This window comes from Schistocerca piceifrons, chromosome 5, assembly GCF_021461385.2.
Source record: "Schistocerca piceifrons isolate TAMUIC-IGC-003096 chromosome 5, iqSchPice1.1, whole genome shotgun sequence".
In the NCBI taxonomy this organism is placed as follows: Eukaryota; Metazoa; Arthropoda; class Insecta; order Orthoptera; family Acrididae; genus Schistocerca; species Schistocerca piceifrons.
The window spans coordinates 246,734,112-246,747,993 of NC_060142.1; the positions used below are offsets into that span (position 1 = coordinate 246,734,112).

The 13,882-nt window shown below is 43.6% G+C and overlaps 1 protein-coding gene and 1 non-coding gene across 2 annotated transcripts in view; one reads left to right on the plus strand and one right to left on the minus strand.

Annotated features, from left to right (window-relative positions):
• The window catches only part of LOC124798324 (ADAMTS-like protein 4), a 750,423-nt gene that overhangs the window by 583,388 nt on the left and 153,153 nt on the right, over positions 1–13,882 (plus strand). The window contains exon 3 of the mRNA XM_047261674.1: positions 4,286–4,431. Within this exon, the coding sequence (XP_047117630.1) occupies positions 4,286–4,431 (146 nt within the window). The remainder of the gene's footprint in view (positions 1–4,285; positions 4,432–13,882) is intronic.
• Trnas-cga lies at positions 10,695–10,769 on the minus strand. The gene has a single exon. It is a non-coding gene; the product is annotated as a tRNA-Ser (tRNA).

The window sequence follows — 13,882 nt, forward strand, 5'->3', positions numbered from 1 at the left end:
TGACCAATATCATCTCATTCTGGGAGTTGTAAGCCCAGATAACTAGCGGTAATCAGGTTACACAACACCGTGCTGAAAGAAAGTTGGAAATGTCCGGTATTCAGACAACAGCGACGGCAGCATGCCTTCGTCTAAGGTCTAGGATACATCCGACATGTCAGACAGAATTGTTTACACTATGGGCCAATTTTCGCTGATAGCTACCATCTGATAATTACTGGTAAGGGTGTGAGAGCCATGTGGGAGGTCCAGTTATCAGTGATATAGTTATCAATGACTGACCTCAGAAAGATGTGGGGTAACTGAAGAATTGTAGACCCTTTTTTTCGCAGAACTGAGCACATTGTCGAGCGTAGAGACGACACTAGCGCGACGTGTACTGGGGCTGAGTAATTTCTGTATTGCGTACAAGGTGGTCCATAGGTGTAGAACCTCTCTTATAAAACAAAAACGGCTGGGTAAAGATAAGTTTAGTCACGTAGTGTGAGATGGGAGAGGAGAGGGGGGGAACCTGTGAAACTATGTTTCAAACATGGCGCCCATTCAGGAAGCCGCTATCTTGGATGTTACTACTGAAAGACATCTCACAAGTAGAGAATCACTCTCGAAAAACGATGTTTCCTTTCATTATAGCATAGCGTTATTAAGTCTCGGGTTACGATTGACATCTTATCCTTACAGGCAATGTGCCCATTTCCTCATCAAACAGACTGATAATTTGAGCATAACAGTATTCGTTGTGCAGCTATCATTGATTTTTCATCCATATGACGTCAAAGTTGATAGCATTAACACAAGCCGAACGCGTACAGATCGTCCTGATATGAGAGAGGAGTTACCGTATTGTCGCACAGGTTTTCAACCCATGACATCTTGTGAAACGTACCCGCGAAATACCGACTCTGTAGCAGACAAACCCGATGCTTCACGATTGATAACGGCTACGGATTAAGCAACATCAACCGCCGTTCTGTTATCGTCCAGCAAAAATCCTGTATGGCGCAGGAAACCGGTGTTAGCGTTTCATCAGTAATGAGAATTTTAGCCACACGTAAACATGATTCGTTACAGAATTCAAAGGCCTCTCTGAGGAAGATCCAGGTGTTCGGGTTCAATTTGAAAACTTGTTTCTCCTACGACGTTCTGTTTATACATGAAGATAATGTAATTGTGAACGCAGAAGTAAGTAAACAGAATCACACATAGCCGTCTGATGTCGACTACCTCTCGATGAACGCATCGAAGAGAGTTGGCGCATCATAAGTCATAGTTTGGTGTGGGTTTCGTATTGTAGGGACCTTTTTCATTCAAGGTACACTAGCCGCAACCCGTTATCTTCAGTTGTCAAGCTATGTATACACGTGAAAGTTTATCACTCTCAAAGAGCTTTTGCGAGTAATACATGCTGTGTAAAAAGGGCTTAGAGTCAAATCGCCGGCAGTGTTCGAGAGTGGGGAATGATCTGACAGTGAGATAGTCGCACTCAGCGAGTTTAGACTTCTCGTGTAGACGGTAAACTATATCTCTCCAGAGCTGCTCACCGTAGCTCTAACGCAAGAAAAATTATACCGGCGTTGTTGGGAGAGCTGCGAGTACTCGGTGAGTGCTGAGCGACCATATGGCGCCCAGGAATTGTGACGTATTTGACAGCTTTACGCTACCAGAACTTGGTAATACATTTTGCCGTACTCATGCACGCATGAAATGAAAGTACTCACGAAACTGAGTGTTTCGACCCATAATTTGTTGCCACGGCTTGTTTCTGAGCGAAGAAATTGCCCGTTTTAGGTCTTACACCAACAGCACGATCAGTGGGCATATTTTGAAATTTCTAAACAATGTAACGCGGCAATAGCTTATAAAACATCACAGAAATGTTATATGGAATTAATAAACAATAAAAACTATCATCGAGCAGAGACGATCCTTCATTAATATAAATGAGAGACTAACCGGTTGCGACATCCATCTGCTCTATAAACGTATACCGGCATTGTCAGGGTGTCGAGCTCACTAGTGTCGCCATGGATACGCATGGTGAAGTGAATGAGAACGATGCGTCGGCAAAAAAAAAAAAAAAAAAAAAAAAAGACTAAGTAGGCTGCCAGGAAGTGGACGCCGGACTAATTGTACGAGGAAAGGCCGTCGTTATGTCAGTTTCTGAACTACAGAAAACGAAATAGGGAGCAAAGTTTCTTACCTGGAATGGCTACAGTTTTTAATACGCCTATAGAAGAAATCTACCAAATGTCTAAAATTTAAGGAATCAGGCAAAACAATTTCGTAACACATACTATTTAACATAGAGAAACAAGCGAAGTCATGTTTGAAAGTAATCATTTTGGAACTCCGAATACTGTCAGTTAACTTCAAGTAACACAGCTATGGCCACAATTTATTTATTATGCTATTGAAGAGCAGACCTTAGGAAATTTACGAGTTGTTCCTTGAGCCAGTAGAAGTAAAGACGTTCAAATGAAGTTCTGTCTGGAAATGCGTCACTTATCAGATTATCTTCCCTATTTGGCCTTCGAACCAGTACGGGTATCAAGATGAAATTTGGAATGATGTTATTTCTTCGTAATTGTTACTTTACCAAATACTAAACGGAATAAACGTACTTGATTTTATAAATCATAGTGCCACATGTATTCTGCCTTTAATGCTAATGGATTTACGCATAAAAGTATCCTGCTTGGTAATTTTGGGTTCCATTATAAGGAGTATTTCTTCCGCATTCAGCATTCTCGTATATTTTTGTGTATCTTCCATCACAAGGTCCGCAATGAGAATCTTGTGTGCTCCAAAATCATCGCACCACCTAATCCACTCTCTTATTCAAAACGAACACAGTCGTTAACACTTTTCCTTTGCCATTAAACGTATTAAAAGTGCAGTTGCAGCCTGACGCTTTTCCATCGAACTTCTTCCTTCACACACAGAAACACGTCTGAAAAATTTCGCGAAGAGTGATCTCTCAGCTCTCACAGACTGTGTGTAAACGCTTCTGACATCTGCCCCCGCAAGACTCTCAGACACTTACGGAAATTACTCGCAAGTAACTATCAGGGAGTAACTGTCAGCGAAATTGCCCAATAGTCTGAGAGTAAAAAGCTGTCGTGTGTATCCCAGCCCTTAGACGAAGATATGGTGTCGCCCAGAATCATTACTGGCTAATTGTCGTGGCTTACCCGAATATCCAGTTTTTCTCTTAGACAGATAGGTCACTGAGGTCCGGTGGAGTGGTCACCACGTTACCACATTTAAGTCTATTAGATTTCAGTCTTGTGTGTGCAAGATCAGAAACCTTGCTCACCTTCAAAAGCTTGTGCTTGTATTCCGTCACAAGTCTTGATTAAAGTCCATAAACGGGTGGAGGGGACGGCTGCAGTCTTATAATGTGAAAATGGTTCAAATGGCTCTGAGCACTATGGGACTTAACGTCGGAGGTCATCGGTCCCCTAGAGCTTAGAACTACTTAAACGTAACTAACCTAAGGGCATCACACACATCCATGCCCGGAGCGGTCGCGCGGTTCCAGACTGAAGCGCCTAGAACCGCTCGGTCACACCGGCCGGCTATAACGTGAAGGACATCGCGTCGGGCACGTCCTGTAGCCTTTCAGTGTTATCACTGTAATTTCCCTTGTTGTAAACAAACTGCAAACACAATGAATAAAGCGATGCGCGAATGAAATTTACTATTCCAGAATGAGATTTTCACTCTGCAGTGGAGTGTGCGCTGATATGAGACATCCACCAGGCTGTCTGGAACCGAGCAACCGCTACGGTCGCAGGTTCGAATCCTGCCTCGGGCATGGATGTGTGTGATGTCCTTAGGTTAGTTAGTTTAATTAGTTCTATGTTCTAGGCGACTGATGACCTCAGCAGTTAAGTCGCATAGTGCTCAGAGCCATTTGAACCTCCAGGCTATGGGTAAGCCATGTGTGCGCAATATCGTACTATTGTTTTTTTTCAGTGTAAATCTCTATTTGTTTTATAAGTCACATCACCCCCTCCCCCCTTTCCATTCGAAAATTTCGCGCTGCATCCTAGATGGTGAATTCCCAAATGGTCCCCATGTTGGTAGCATAGCATCACAGATTTCTACTCTGTTAATCTTAAATTTTCGTTTGGCCACCTTTTTATCATTTACAAAGGGGCTCCACATCTATGGCCCACCCTGTAGTTATATTGTAGAGGTATTCGACTCACTGTGCCAGTCCGACTGATGAGTCAATGTGTGACGTAGCTTGCTCACTGTGCGGTACCCCCGCCTGTTGCAGCCCTGCGCCGCCAGGACGGCAGCTTCATCCTGAACGGGGACTGGGCGGTGGTGCGACCGGGCGAGTACGACGGCTTCACGTACCGCCGGCACGACCCGGAGTCCATCACGGCGCCCGGCCCGCTGCGCAGCCCCGTCGACATCATGGTCAGTACCGCCTGCCACGGCCGCCGCACACTGTGTACTCTGCTTGGAGTCGAGCTCGGGACAGTGTCCACTACAGATCAATACTGTGAAAAGTTCCTTCTTCTTGATTTTTACGAGTAGTAGCCAATATGTTTTAATTTATCAACCTGCAAAAACAAAGGTACGGGGTTAAGTTTTGTTTCTTTGTAGGCATGCGTCTGCAGTTCTGATATGTATTGAAATCCCCGCGCCATAGTACTGTAATACACTGCTACTGGGTTCAGAGCAAATTGCAGCTGCCTATTAATAAAGAGGAGATGGAGTTTGACATTTTGTTTCGAATCTGCTGGCAGCGCACTACGGTGCTTTATATCAGACTGCAGATATGTGCCTGCCAGTAAACAAAACGTATTTACCTAACTTTATTTTCTCGAGGTGACAGTCAGTGCTTTATGACTTGCTGTCGTAATATCTTACCGGAGATACAACCTATTGTAGAAAACGAAATAAAAAGTCAGTCTAGTCTTTTCTGTAGCGCATTAACTTGCCAATCTTCATTTCATAGCGGAGTTTCATCTCCAGGGGTTCAGCTAATTATCGAAAGACAATTACTGCTATGCAAGTACCGCAGAAACGCGTATCTATACGTCGATGTTGTGTGTTCTTAAGTGAAATTTGCGAATTTGTGGCAAAACTTACAAAGAATTACAGAAAAATATAAGCAAATTTTGTTTAAATGTGCAGCAGTTCCGTGAATTTTGCTTATTTCTGTTGTATATGATAGTGTATTGAATTAACTTCCACTTGCTATTGGCACTAGATATGAACATACACAGTTTCTTTTTATTTGACTCATTGCCAAACGAAAGTATGCAACCTTTTAAATTTTTATATAATAATTTATTACATTCAAGATCGCTTAATCCCTTTTAATATGTGATGGTATGATATACACTTCATTGACATATTTCATAAAACCACATGATGTTCAGAATGCTTAACTGGAATTCTTATGGATATTGACAAACCTGTTAGCGATTTAATCACACCTGAAGGTGGCAATCACTTGTTGAAACCAGTAATGTAACGTGAACACTGTAATTTTAAACGATCCTTGATATAATAAAATATTATACACATACAGTTTTTTTAAGATGACCCTACAAGCATTAAAGAACAAAGCAGATGGCGTGCGTTGAGTGAAGTAATTTCCACATGCTGTTTACTTTCGTGTAGTGTAATTGAGTACATGTGTCATGTAACTGAATCCATTCAGCTTGCGATGTTCTTTGAATCGTTTAGTACCCTTTGAAAACTCAATATGTTCTTATACTACTGTAAACATCATGTGTAAAGTTACTTCTTTGCTAAGTCATGTACAATAGAATTCAATAATATTCAGACATATAATGTGACTTCTAACAAGTCCGTGTATATTTTTCTGTAGTTCTGTGTATGTACTATAACAACATCGCAGGTTTAACTGTGTGTCCACTGTAACCTCCCACAAATTTACATTTCTGTCCTGTTGATATCTTATTGAGGTTCTTCGATAACCAGTTGAAGCCCTGGTGATGAAGCTGTGCTTGGACACGCGCATTTGTGGAGTCCATCCTCTAAGCCAATACGCTACTGAAAAGGCAGTGAAGACAGACTTCATTATTAAGTTTCCTAGCCGTTTCCCCTTCTGGGTATTGCGGAAAATAGCTGTTATGGCTACCATGACACATAATATTGTGTAAATATTGTTACGAAAAACTCCTTAATCCTTTAAATCCAGCAACTTGCATTATAATTTGTCTTAATCCCCTTATAATTATTGATTTTTATGCTGAGTGGTTGTGTCACAATTCTATGGCTGATCTTGTTGCTAACTTCGAATTTAATTTAAAGATGAAAATGTGTATTTTACTCGGGAATAAATTTATGGCTCAGAAATTATTTTCCATCATCAGAGCAAATTAAATGGTGAGACGTCATTTCTTTATTAATGTATTCAACATACGTGCGTTACAAATTTTCAGTGTTGCAGGTAGCTTCGAGACAAATAGCTGCGAATTTTATACTGAAGTAAAACATAGGGCTATTTCCAGTAGGCTAAAAATTTAAATTACACTCCTGGAAATTGAAATAAGAACACCGTGAATTCATTGTCCCAGGAAGGGGAAACTTTATTGACACATTCCTGGGGTCAGATACATCACATGATCACACTGACAGAACCACAGGCACATAGACACAGGCAACAGAGCATGCACAATGTCGGCACTAGTACAGTGTATATCCACCTTTCGCAGTAATGCAGGCTGCTATTCTCCCATGGAGACGATCGTAGAGATGCTGGATGTAGTCCTGTGGAACGGCTTGCCATGCCATTTCCACCTGGCGCCTCAGTTGGACCAGCGTTCGTGCTGGACGTGCAGACCGCGTGAGACGACGCTTCATCCAGTCCCAAACATGCTCAATGGGGGACAGATCCGGAGATCTTGCTGACCAGGGTAGTTGACTTACACCTTCTAGAGCACGTTGGGTGGCACGGGATACATGCGGACGTGCATTGTCCTGTTGGAACAGCAAGTTCCCTTGCCGGTCTAGGAATGGTAGAACGATGGGTTCGATGACGGTTTGGATGTACCGTGCACTATTCAGTGTCCCCTCGACGATCACCAGTGGTGTACGGCCAGTGTAGGAGATCGCTCCCCACACCATGATGCCGGGTGTTGGCCCTGTGTGTCTCGGTCGTATGCAGTCCTGATTGTGGCGCTCACCTGCACGGCGCCAAACACGCATACGACCATCATTGGCACCAAGGCAGAAGCGACTCTCATCGCTGAAGACGACACGTCTCCATTCGTCCCTCCATTCACGCCTGTCGCGACACCACTGGAGGCGGGCTGCACGATGTTGGGGCGTGAGCGGAAGACGGCCTAACGGTGTGCGGGACCGTAGCCCAGCTTCATGGAGACGGTTGCGAATGGTCCTCGCCGATACCCCAGGAGCAACAGTGTCCCTAATTTGCTGGGAAGTGGCGGTGCGGTCCCCTACGGCACTGCGTAGGATCCTACGGTCTTGGTGTGCATCCGTGCGTCGCTGCGGTCCGGTCCCAGGTCGACGGGCACGTGCACCTTCCGCGGACCACTGGCGACAACATCGATGTACTGTGGAGACCTCACCCCCCACGTGTTGAGCAATTCGGCGGTACGTCCACCCGGCCTCCCGCATGCCCACTATACGCCCTCGCTCAAAGTCCGTCAACTGCACATACGGTTCACGTCCACGCTGTCGCGGCATGCTACCAGTGTTAAAGACTGCGATGGAGCTCCGTATGCCACGGCAAACTGACTGACACTGACGGCGGCGGTGCACAAATGCTGCGCAGCTACCGCCATTCGACGGCCAACACCGCGGTTCCTGGTGTGTCCGCTGTGCCGTGCGTGTGATCATTGCTTGTACAGCCCTCTCGCAGTGTCCGGAGCAAGTATGGTGTGTCTGACACACCGGTGTCAATGTGTTCTTTTTTCCATTTCCAGGAGTGTAGAATCCAACAATCACAACACATATACCTAGAGATAAAGCAATAATTTCTATTGCAGAGTTTCCATCAAAGTAGAAAAGACAAAATTTTATTATGATTCCATGGAAAGTTTATATGGGATGAAAAGTAATTAGACTAGATTCCGCATCAATTTCTCTGCTCTTGAAACGTCATGTATTCTCGACTATTTAAAAAGAAAGACGTCATAGGAACTTCTAAAGAAACCTTTAGATAATGGAGTTTCGGACTGATAGTCAATATCATAAGCTATTACACTCAGGCTGTCCTCAATAGAATCTAACAAAACAGGGAATACGCAAACAATGCGGGATTGCGTTGATGGTCACAATTGTTACTGTGCAAGAGCACTACTTACGGCAAGTAGTTGTACAGAAAACAGAGGCCTTGCATAAGATTGCTACAGAACATTAGCTAGCTTAAACGGAGACGATACCTGCACTAAAACGAATTGCTTGCAACGATGAGTAAATTATTAGCAATAGTTCACTTGAACTGTTAATGATAAATATGCCTTAATACAAAATTAATCTAGATCATATTTTTTTATCACCGTCTGACAGGGTTTATGTTGTTCTGTTGCATCGTGAGTTACATGCAGTTTCATAAAAACATCAGTTCGTTCGGTACCTACTCGCTGTTCACCCATACCTGTATTTTGACGTTCTCCCTTCCTGTTTCATTTAGCCAAAGGCAATTTCCTTTATATGGCTGAATACGTGTAATGCCCCTTAGTATATCGTGGTACCCATTGCGTATTACCAGTGTTGGAAGAGCGAGGACGTGGCTGTCAAGTTCCCTCAGAGCTCCTGCCAACAACACACTGTCGGTGTTTAAAAAGTCGCCCTTCAAATGATACAAAGCGTCTTTCTTAAAATGTTTCCCACCGCACTTGCTGACTAAGCAAACCTGTCACGAGGTCAAACGTTCGTCTTACAAATACTGCGTCTCTTCAGGCATTCCACTTTCATTAATAAAACCAGAGTAGTGTATTGTGGGTGTCTTCGTAGATACGTTGCAAATTTACACCCTTTTTCAATGAAACACTGCATGGAATTTGTTATCCTCCGGTCGACATTGTGTGACAGTTTCATCTTGCATCTTCCTAGATACTGCAAAGAGACCTCTTACTGATGTTGCTTATATCTGATACAGTACCGAAAATGGCGTTCTGTCTTATTTCTCTTATGAGCCAAAACAATATGACCACGTGCTTAATAGCTTTCTTGTTCGTCTCTGGTACGAAATACATTACCGATTCTGCGTATCACGGATCCCACAGTTCGTTGGTAGGTTTGTGGTGGTATGTGGCATTATATGTCTACGTACAGGCCACGTAATTCGCGTAAATAACGGGCCGCTGATTTGCGTACATGGTGATGGCGTCCATAGCGACCCATATTGATTCCATACGATTTACATCAGGCTAATTTGGTCGCAGGTACATCAACGTTGAATTCATCATAATGCTCGTCAAACCATTGTACCACAGATCTCGCACCTAGACACGAACAATTACACTGCTGAAAGATGACATTGCAGACGGGGAAAACGTCAAGCAAGAAGACATACAGGTGGCTCGCAGATGTTGGCGTGTCTTCGATTACGACAGCAGGTCCCACGCAAGCGCTGGAGAATATTTCTCATAAATAACACTGCTCCCACCAGTATGCGTCCGTGGTGTGCTGCACGTTTCGAGCCGCCGTTCACTTCGATGGCGGCGTTTGTAGAGACGACCATCGACCCAGTGTAGCAAAAATGTGGTTCAACCGAAGAGCCGACACGTTTCCATTGGCCGACGGTGGAATCCCGATGGTCCCGTTCCCACTGAAATCGTAATTGACGATGTCGTGGGTCAACATGCTAACACGTAAGGGTGGTCAGCTGCATAGCTCCATGTTCAACAAACTTCGGTGAACGGTGTGCTCCGAAACACTTGTGCGTGCACCAGCATTGTGCTCTTTCGGCAGAGAAGCCGCAGTTCACCATCTAAACTACTTTACACAGCAGACAAGTATCCGAACCCCACGTTCTGTGAAGAGTCCAGCTAGCGTCTAGTGGTAGTTTCACTGTCCTTCTGTCTCTTTCCGTAGATGCTCACGAGAGTAACATGTGAACATTCGACCAGTTTTCGAGATACTTGTTCACAAGCTCTACCTAATAATAATAATCTATAATAATCTGCTCTATGTCAAAGTCTCTTATCTCTATGGCTTTCCCCATTTTCAGCCCTATTTTCGCCAGGGTGATCCCCCGTCCGTGTCTGCTCCGCTTAAATACTCTTGCTACCGAGTTAACGTGCCCGCAACACCTCCAGGCGGCATCGAACGTCGCGGTGGATGGTGGTCTTAATGTTTTGGCTGATCAGTGTATATCCTTTTCATTTGCGAGGCTGTTACAGAAGATCGAGTCTTTGTCCAAAGACTGCCACGCAACGCCACGCCATGCGCCGTATAGTGGATTGCAAAGTATCTATCTAGATGTAGTTGTCGGCGTTAGCAACCATAATCTGTTGCGTGGAAATTACGCGGTACTGATGACTCTGTCACCGAACAATCCGTGAAAGCAGTCACAACCGTCAAATACAACCTAAATCAAGCCGGATTGATAGGACCATATAAAATTAGTTGTGGAGAAGGCAAGTGTCAGACAGATTCAGAAGTAGAATGAGATTTTCACTCTACAGCGGAACGTGCGCTGATATGAAACTTTCCAGGCAGATTAAAACTGTATGCCGGACCGAGACTCGAACTCGGGACCTTTGCCTTTCGTGGGCAAGTGCTCTACCAACTGAGCTACCCAAGCACGACTCACGACCCGTCCTCACAGCTTTAATTCCACCAGTACATCGTCTCCTATCTTCCAAACTTCACGGAAGCTCTTCTGCGAGCCATGCAGAACTAGCACTCCTGGAAGAAAGAGCTTTTGTGAAGTTTGCAAGGTAGGAGACGAGGTGCTGGCGGAATTAAAGCTGTGAGGACGGGTTTTGAGTCGTATTTGGGTGGCTCAGTTGGGAGAGCACTTGCCCGCGAAAGGCAAAGATCCCGAGTTCGAGTCTCGGTCCGGCATACAGTTTTAATCTGTCAGGAAAGTTTCAGATTCAGAAGAAGGCTCTAAATGAAGTGTAGTTCTTTCATGAACAGAAGCTCTTACAACAGCCTCAGTCTGCCCAGTTGCCGGATATTACTCTTCACTCTGGGATTTCACCAACATGGATTAGCGAAACAGATAGAAATGATACAGAGAATTATTAAGGAAGTGCGATTATATGACAATAACGCACATAAGTGAAACATTAGTGACAGCGTTGTGTAATATGGAAATATTTACTCTTGAAATTTCGACGTTGAATATTCCATAGAAGGCAGGAAACGTAGCATCCTTTGGCTGCATGTAGTCTTCTGCTCACGAATAGCAACGAAGGGCGTCGGGACTTAACATCCAGATCCGGCAGATGACAACCGTAAAAGTACAGTGTGAGAAAGTACTACACATTTTGGACATCACTTTAGGTTTGATATATTGTCGACGTGGAGGTCATTACATATGCAACCAAAGGTCGGATAGGTTCGTTGCGTTCGCGGACTTTGCATAACGAGACCGGCTCCCCCTAGCTGCCGAAAACTTGGAACAAACTACTCTGTACCAGGGAAAGGTATGGGTTACGGACCTATTGCTCAACACTGTCACATATATACTTTCTTCTTTAAATTAAATTCAAAGTTAGCACCAAAATCAGACACAAGAGTAATGAGATAACCGGTTAGCAACAAAAATCATCAGCAGTCCTACTTATCAAACAATGCTCTAAAAAAAATAATAAATATACGCCAACAGGAGTTGATTTTGGAAGTTCAAGTTTTTTACAACCATTTTTATAAAATATCACGTTTCATGTGTTGTCAATAGCAATTTATTCTGCCACTCCACATTTCGAAGCATAGCTTAATTAGCCAGATCGCATCGACATTCTCGTTCACACACCTCTAGCCCCTTACCAGTTTAGAGTCCTTGTAACCTTCCCTTTTTCTTCTTCTTTTTCTTCTTCATTTTATCTCCTCCTTCTCTTTCGACCCCACCCCCGCCCCCCACGTTTCTTTTTCCCTTCCGCATTCATTTCCCCAGATGCGCCCCCACAGAAACGTCATCCACGTCTTCCTCGGTACGTTCTTGTGATCAGGAACGTTAGACCTACAACTTTTCATTACTTGTTGTCCAAATGCTGGTGGTGACTATTTCTTTCTGCTACAGGATTCTAAGCAGCTATTTTAATAACGCCTGTCGTAATTAATCTGTTGCAGTGTCATAGTACAACTGTATCACGAATCAGCACCGAGAACACTACTCAACAGTTCTCGAAAATGAGAGAGTTGTTTAACACAACAAATGGTTCAAATGGCTCTGAGCACTATGGGACTCAACTGCTGTGGTCATAAGTCCCCTAGAACTTAGAGCTACTTAAACCTAACTAACCTAAGGACATCACACACATCCATGCCCGAGGCAGGATTCGAACCTGCGACCGTAGCGGCCGTGCGGTTCCAGACTGTAGCGCCTTTAACCGCTCGGCCACTCCGGCCGGCTAACACGTTTCGGGGCTGCATTATCCCATTATCAATTTTTGGAGCCAATTTGCCATGCTTGCTTCCTACTTTCGACGTTGCCTGATGGTATACAAACATTAAGAACTTGATAATGGGATTGTGTAGTCCCGGAATATGTTCTGCTAAATAAACCACTCATTTTCGACGAGTGGTGCACAATATTCTCAGCACTTATCATTAACGATGATAAATGTTAATAAAAACCATCACAGCCGCATTTCAGGTATGTTTATTACTCCAAACCTGTTTTCTTCTAAATGGACATCTCGAAATTTTTAACTGATGTCTTAACTCAACTCCTATCATCTTGTCCCTTCTCTTCATCCGTGTCATCCACGTGTTCCTTTCCTCACTGATCCTTCGAAGAACGTCGTCATTTCTTATCTTATCAGTCCTCCTGATTTTAAATATCCTTCTATAGCATCACACCCCAAAACTTTAGGTCTACTCCGATTTACAGAGTCCACAATTCACTCCATAGACTGCCTTGCTCGACAAATATATTCTCATAGATCTAGTCCTCAAATTAAGACCTATTTCTGATACTAGTAAATTACTTTCGGCCAGCAATGCCTTCTGTGTTTGTGCTAGTCTACTTTTTATGTGCTCCTCACTTCGTCCGTCAGGTGTTATTTTGCTGCCAAGGTAGCAAAGTCCTTCACTTCAGCTACTTCGTGATGACCAATTTTGATATTAAATTTATCGCTGAACTCATTTCTGCAACTCCTCATTACTTTCGTCTCTCCTCGTCTCACCCTAGATCTACATCCTGTATTCATCTCTGTACCTTACATTCTGTAGGTCCTATAATTCTTTACTTGAGGATGCCAATGTCATCAGCACATATTATCATTGTTCTCTTTCCACCCTGACTTTCTTCTTCGATGTACACATTGGACAGTGAGAGCGAAAGACTGCATTCCTGTCATACACCCTTCTAAATACGAGCACCCCTTTTTGGTCTTCCATTCTTATTGTTCTCTATTTGTTCCTGTACATATTTATACTATCCATCTTTCCTTACAGCTCTTTACCGTTTTTCTCAGATTTTCCAGCATCGGGCACCGTTTTACATCGTTGGAAATTTTTTTATAGATCTAAAAATCCTGCGAACGTCTCTTGCTTTTCCTTGTTTCTATTAGCAAACGCAACGTCAAAACTACATTCCTGGGGCACTTAACTTTCGGAAAGCCGAACTTGTCTGTATCTAATCGCCATACAAAATTCTAAAATGTGATTAGATATTTTTAGTCGTGACACCGGTCTCTTTGTAGCCTGTTAGTGAACTTTCAGTGTCAGCTTAAGCTGTTCATTT